The sequence below is a fragment of the Octopus sinensis genome, linkage group LG27 (genome assembly GCF_006345805.1).
Source record: "Octopus sinensis linkage group LG27, ASM634580v1, whole genome shotgun sequence".
NCBI classification, from domain to species: Eukaryota; Metazoa; Mollusca; class Cephalopoda; order Octopoda; family Octopodidae; genus Octopus; species Octopus sinensis.
Window position 1 is genome coordinate 20,739,175 of NC_043023.1, and position 7,500 is coordinate 20,746,674.

The 7,500-nt window shown below is 43.7% G+C and overlaps 1 protein-coding gene across 1 annotated transcript in view; it reads left to right on the forward strand.

Annotated features, from left to right (window-relative positions):
* The window catches only part of LOC115225095 (lysine-specific demethylase 5A-like), a 139,116-nt gene that overhangs the window by 130,607 nt on the left and 1,009 nt on the right, over positions 1 to 7,500 (forward strand). The window contains 4 exon segments of the mRNA XM_029796019.2: positions 1,562 to 1,736; positions 3,065 to 3,823; positions 5,156 to 5,370; positions 6,461 to 6,692. Coding sequence (XP_029651879.2) covers positions 1,562 to 1,736; positions 3,065 to 3,823; positions 5,156 to 5,370; positions 6,461 to 6,692 — 1,381 coding nt within the window.

Below are 7,500 nucleotides of genomic sequence, written 5' to 3' on the forward strand. Positions count from 1 at the left end.
TGGGACTTTCCAGTACATACAGACCGAACCATCAAGGCCAATAAACCAGATATTGTTGTGAAAGACCAAAACAATAAAGTTTGCTTATTGATCGACATGAGCATCCCCTGTGATCATAATATCTCAGTGAAAGAGTTTGACAAGCTCAGAAAGTATAAAGACCTACTCATTGAAATTGAGAAAATGTGGCATCTCAAGGCGGTTACAATACCAGTGATCGTAGGAGCACTAGGAATGATCAAGAAGGGAACCGAAAATTATATGAGAATGATCCCTGGCTTACCATCCCTGCAAGAAGTGCAAAAGATTGTCTTAACTGGTACATCACACGTATTGAGAAGAGCATTGTCGATGTGAGAACTGTTGCTGCTCATGTATTTTAATTTAACTTTAAAAAAAAAAAAAAAAAATATGAACGAACTACTGAGTTTGGTTTAATGGCCTACCAATATACACTATGAGTTTCTTTGCCCTAGGAGTCGGGAAGACACTCGGCAAGAAATGGAAGAAAATTTGAAAGAAGAAAAAAAAAAGTAATAATAATAATAATAATAATAATAATAATAGTAATAATAATAATAATAATAATAATAATGATGATGATGATGATGATGATGATAATAATAATAATAATAATAATAATAATAATAATAATAATAATAGTAATAATAATAATAATAATAATATAATAATAATAATAATAATAATAATAATCAGGTGGTAAGCTGGCGGAATTGTTAGTATGCTTGATGAAATGCTGAGTTCAAATCCTGCCAAGATCAACTTTGCCTTTCATCTTTTCGGGGTTGATAAATTAAGTATCAGTTGAACACTGGGGTCGATTTAATCGACTTAATACCTATGTCTGTCCTTGTTTGTCCTCTCTGTGTTTAGCCCCTCGTGGGTAGTAAAGAAATAGGTATTTCGTCTGCCGTTACGTTCTGAGTTCAAATTCCGTTGAGGTCGACTTTGCCTTTCATCCTTTCGGGGTCAATAAATTAAGTACCAGTTACGCACTGGGGTCGATTTAATCGACTTAATCCGTTTGTCTGTCCTTGTTTGTCCCTTCTGTGTTTAGCCCCTTGTGGGTAGTAAAGAAATATGTATTTCGTCTGCCGTTACGTTCTGAGTTCAAATTCTAATGAGGTCGACTTTGCCTTTCATCCTTTCGGGGTTGATTAAATTAAGTACCAGTTACGCACTGGGGTCGGTATAATCGACTTAATCCGTTTGTCTGTCCTTGTTTGTCCCTTCTGTGTTTAGCCCCTTGTGGGTAGTAAAGAAATAAGTATTTCGTCTGTCTTAATGTTCTGTGTTCAAATTCCACTGGGGTCAGTGTAATCAAGTAGTCCCCTCTTTTGTGCCTTCAGTAGAAAGGATTATTATTATTAATATTAGTATTTTGTATAATTATGGCATTGAGCTGTCAGAATTGTTAGCATGCCAGGCAAAACGCTTCACCGTATTTCATGTGTCTGTACATTGTGAGTTCAAATGGTGCCGAGGTCGACTTTGCATCTTTTCTAACCGCTGCCTTGTTCTACTTCACGTCCACCCCCAGGTTGCTGCCTTCAAGTTGGCTGAACAAAGAGAGATCGAGGCAATGAAGGAACTTCGCAGCATCAATTTGGAGAAGATCCACAATTCGGACGGTGGAGACATCAAGTACTGCATGTGTCGTAAATCTGCGTCTGGGTTGATGTTGCAGTGTGAATTGTGCAAAGACTCGTTCCACGGTGAGTTTGAAACCACAACCACCACATTTACTTTCACTACTACTTTATTATATAGCCATTCTTCGATGTAACTGTGCATTCTGCTAGAAATAGCAACCATATCTCTAGGTTCACATTTCAAAGATGAGGCTCTGTTGTTTATTTATTTGTCTTAAAACAGCCAGCTGTAGTGGCTTTATTAAATGAACTGAAGCCCAGTATACCCATTCATGACCACCACCCCTCCTATGACAAGGGTACACCAGGCTCATGCATCGCAAGTGAGCAACATAGTGATCCGATATGAAGATAAACAGCACATGGCCTTGTAGTTGGAGCCCCAGTTAGAATTTTCTTCAGTTTGAGTAGCCCATCCCACTGAAGAACTTCCTGAATAAGGGTTGTTTAAGGGTGTTGAACGAAACACTCGTGTGTTTCCAAAGGTGAATTAGTCACACCCCAAGGGATTCCTCTCAACACATGGCTATGATGTGCCCCCACTACTTCTGCTCGTGATCAGAGATGCACATATCGTCAGCCCCCAAGGGACATGCTCAACTGGTTAAGGTCAAACAACTGACAAGCAAATCTGTGGTATTGAGCAGAATATTTGCTGTAGCCCATCTTTTATACCAAGATAAAACAATATACATGATAACACTTCCAATCAATTAACCCTTTCATTACTAACTCGGCTGAAACTGGCTCTGGCTCCATAATACAAATGTCTTGTTTTCATAAGTTCTGAATTAAAATCTTCCACCAAACCTTAGTCACAATTTATGTTCCTAACACCAGCTTAATGATAAATTATTAAATTCTTGGTTATATTTAAAATTAATTGAAAGAAACACAGAACATCTCAACAGAAATATGGTAACAAAAGGGTTAAAGACAGTCAGTCAAATGTGCCTTCAATTTGCACAAGATTTGGCTGCTATTTCTAACAAGTGTAACAAAATCTGCAAATTTACCCTTTTGATACCAACCTGGCTGAAACCTGTTCTGGCCCTGAGTACAAATGTCTTGTTTTCATAAGTTTTAATTAAAATCTTCCACCAAACCTTAGTCATCATTTATGTTCCTAACACCAGCTTAATTATAAATTATTAAATTCTTTGTTAAATTTAAAATTAATTGAAAGAAACACAGAACATCACAAAATAAATACAGTAACGAAAGGGTTAAGATCAGACGTGATGGGAGCGAGGGCTTTGTACTGCATCAGGGCATTTATTATTCTTCAGCGTTTGATAGTTTTGGGCAGATTGCAACCGCATCCCGTTCTCCACCTCTGTGTTGTTGTTGTTGTTGTTGTTATTTGTGTTTTTTTTGTTTGTTTGTTTCAGGATCTTGTGTTCCCCTACCAAAGGCGGCCAACATCAAGAGAGTGAACCAAGCTGTCCAAATGCAAACTGTGCGGGACCTCAAATTTCTCTGTCCGCTCTGCTTGAGTTCGAGACGTCCGAGACTGGAAACCATCCTCTCCCTGCTAGTCTCGCTTCAGAAGCTGCCTGTCCGGCTAGCCGAGGGCGAGGCTCTGCAGTGCCTCACCGAGCGAGCGATGGCATGGCAGGATAAGGCACGCAACTGCTTAGCCACGCCCGAGTTGGCTGCTGCCCTTGCCAAGCTTAGCCTTCTTAGCCAACGCATGGTGGAGCAGGCTGCCCGTGAGAAGACCGAGAAGATTATCAATGCAGAGCTGCTGAAGGCCGCAAACAATCCAGAACTGCAGAGCCACCTGGCCACTGTCACACAAAGCGCTTTCAGCGGCCTGCACCCTTCTCTTAGGGATCTCACTGCCTCCACCACCACCACCACTACCACCAGCACCACCACCACCACATCCGCTGCCACCCCCTTCACATTGGACAACACTGACAGCAACCCCTCCGGCCAGCTCTCACCCGTCTCGCAGCAAAGTGTCGACGATGGATGCTGCACAACGCTGGACCCTGCTGCTGCAGCTGCTGGCGGTGGTGGTGCACAGCTTTCCCTATCTGATCACCACCTCCTACGGCTCAATGGACATAACAACAACAACAATAACAGTAATAACCTCGGCATGACATCCGAACACACATACTCTTCAGTCTCCAAGACGTCTTGTGAGTATATTACTTCTGTCTGTCTGTCTGTCTTCTCTCTAGATTCTGCAAGGCCCCAAGGTCACTGAGCTCTGGGCTTATGTCGAACACCTGCCGTTGTATTCCAGAAGAGTACAACTGTCGAGCGAATCTGTAATTAAGATCGTTCCACCAACCTCCCTGGATTGGGAGGAGTGAGCCTGCTTTCTCTCGGAAGCTGCGGTTGCTATCATCATCATCATCATCATTGTTCGACCGTGTACATCAGGGTAGGAGAGTGTGCGCCCTCTGGTATCGCGAGTAGATGACTTCCAGAGGAGAAGAGTAGAAATTACCTTGTTTTCAGCTCTACAACAATGTCCAGCAAACTGGACACTCCTACCTTTCACAAGAGATGATGCAGGTGGTAGTTTCCCATATATTTGCATTTTGGTTGGATGGCGCCTCCACGAGGGATTTTGAGCTCTCATAAGGAGGCGAGTGTAGGTTCCATCCGACCGCCTCTCAAGCTGTTGCTAAGGAGGTAGTATGGAAGACGAGGGTGAGAGGAATCGCAACAGGCATGTCCATCTCCAGTCTCGAGCTAATCGACTTTTTCCGTTTTCCACATGAAACGGAAAATAAGGCTGGAGAAGAAATGCCTGTGGCAAAGTGTGTTTCGTAAAAGATGGAAGTCTATAGCAAGTATGTTGCGAGTGAAAGAACATGTTTAAACGAGGATGTAAAAAAAGGAAGAGCAAGGTTTTCCGTGTGAGTCTGTGGTTTGTGGGGTCAACCGCGTCTTGTTAATCACTCATTAATCATTTAATTGGATATATTTTAATTGTTTGTTTATTCATGTTTCGTCTCATTCGATACCCTGACCCCAACGTTTGTTTTGTCCCCTCTTTTTCTCAACCTTTTGGTGAATAAAGAAATTCTCTCTCACTCTCTCTCTCTCCCCCTCTCTCCTTCACTCTCTCTCTCTTTCTCTCTCTCTTTCTCTCTCTCTTTCTCTCTCCCTCTCTCTCTCTTTCACTCTCTCTCTCTCTCTCTCTCTCTCACTCACTCTCTCTCTCCCTCCCTCTCTCTCTCTCACTCTCTCTCCTCTCTCTCTTTCTCTCTCTCCCTCTCCCCCTCCTTCCCTATCTCCCCCCTCTCTCTCTCCCTCTCTCCCCCTTTCCCCCCTCTCTCTCCCTCTCTCACTCCCTCTCTCACTCTCACTCACTCTCTCACTCACTCTCTCTCCCTCTCTCTCTCTCTCGCTCCCTCTCCTTCCCTCTCTCACTCTCTCTCCCCTCTTTCATGCAAAATAATTTGAATGTTAAAAGGGGGGTTAATTAATGCACGTTTCTTTCCCTGTCTTGCAAGCAGCTGTATCTCCGCGGAAACACCAGCGCAAGTCCCCTCTCATTCCCCGTCTACTGGAGTCGCCCATCCTCGAACTGTCTGCCGCAGCACAGGTGCAGCTGGAGGAGTTGATGATGGACGGGGACCTTCTGGAGGTCTCACTGGACGAGACCCAGCACATCAGGCGCATCTTGGTCGCATGTCAGACAACAAACGAAGATAAATACATGGAATTCGAGGTACGTGCTCAACCTCCCCCCCCTCCCGTCCCCCCTCTCGTCCACCACCCCTCTCGTTCACCTCCGCTTCCCCTTCGTTTCTCTATGTTTTTAGCAATCAGTCCTCATCTAAGCAGATCTGTGATCAATGTGTATTCACAGTGTATCTAGGACTCCATTATCTAATGTACAGTATAGGAGCTAGTATTAGTGGCTATAGCTGTTGTTTAGCCCCAGGTCAGTCTTGATCCAGACAGACCTATGATCAAAGACGTTCCATCTGTGACCATCCCATCTTTTATTCAGGCATGGTGTATCTAGGAGTACATTATCTAATGTACAGTATAGGAGCTAGTATTAGTGGCTATAGCTGTTGTTTAGCCCCAGGTCAGTCTTGATCCAGACAGACCTATGATCAAAGACGTTCCAGCTGTGACCATCCCATTTTCAGGCATAGTGTATCTAGGAGTACATTATCTAATGTATCCTTTTTATCACTGCAGGCTCCCTTTTTGTACGATGCCAGTATAGCTGTTATTGTACTCTAATTAGACTATTAATCCCTCTGTACTTCAATATGAGACTCCCTCCGTACTCTCTCTCCTCTAATACTTTATTAGACTGTTTATCTCCCTATACCTTGTAAACCCACCTCCTCCTCTTTTTGTCTGCCCCCTCCCTCAAACTCTGTTAACACATTGGCTATCAAGCTTCATTTTACATTTTATCCCCCAGGGTCCCAATCTTAATTAATTTCGACACGAACAGCATAATATTTTTTCTCCTATTCTATACCTCTCAGAAATCCCATAGGAAAGAAATGGGGAAAAAATCCCCCTCTAGTGGGTCGGGAGGGACTCCCTAACATACAACCAGGACCCACTGGCCCGTCATGTGGGAGCCAACCTGTTAAACTCTCTCTAGCCCTCAGCTGTCTCTTACACTGTCCTCCTTTTTGTCTGTTTGTGCCCAAACCAACTGACCCCTACTCTATCAGTCTGCCTGCCTGTCTGTCCCTACCACAACCCCCGTTCCCGTTAACACGCTTGCTACTTTTTGTCACAAACTGAAGTGTTTTTCTCGTTGCCTCTCTCCTGTTGCGGACTTCCAGGAGTTGACAACGGAGAGAATTCCGATGAAAGAGAAACCGGAGAAAGTTCCGGCAAAGGGCAAAGAGAAAGAAGAGGAGAAGGAGAAAGTGAAGAAGAAAAGGAAGAAGAAAGAGGAGGAGTCTGAGAATTGCGAGACGAAAAGCAAGAGGAGTAAAGACGAGAACAGCCCTTCATCAAAACCAAGGAAAAAACTTGTTGTGAAGGACAAAGATCTGAAATTGAAAGAGAAAAGTAAGTGATTTAATTTGCAGACCCACCCCCTTTTTTTTTTTAAACCAGTTCTGGTGAAGAAGGGAGGTGGTTTACTAGGGGTTAGGGGATCTTGTTATAAGGCTTACCAAATGTTGTAAGGATTGACAGGCGTGTCTGGGGTTTCGCGTGTAAACTTGTGTCTGTGCTGCACTATGCATATGGTGCTGCGCAGTGTGTGTCACATGTATTTTGGTGTGGCATGGTATGTTGAGATGCACCATGTAGTTTGCCCAGTTTCATGCCCGGCAGGCACATGTGGCCTGTGTTAGTGCCATATACGGTGTGCCTGGCAATGCCCCCAAGTTTCTAAAAATAGAATTAAGAGGGCGGTGAGCTGGCAGAATCAATAGCATGCCGAGCGAAATGTTTAGCTGTATTTCGTCCACCGCTACATTCTGAGTTCAAATTCCGCTGAGGTCGACTTTGCCTTTCATCCTTTCGGGGTTGATATAATTGACTTGATCCGTTTGTCTGTCCTTGTTTGTCCTCTCTGTGTTTAGCCCCTTCTGGGTAGTAAAGAAATAGGTATTTGTTCTGAAGTTCAAATTCCACCGAGGTCGACTTTGCCTTTCGTCCTCTCGGGGTCGATAAATTAAGTATCAGTTACGCACTGGGGTCGATGTAATCGACTTAATCCGTTTGTCTGTCCTTGTTTGTCCTCTCTGTGTTTAGCCCCTCGTGGGTAGTAAAGAAATAGGTATTTTGTCTACCATTAGGTTCTGAAGTTCAAATTCCGCCGAGGTCGACTTTGCCTTTCATCCTCTCGGTGTCAATTAAATAAGTACCA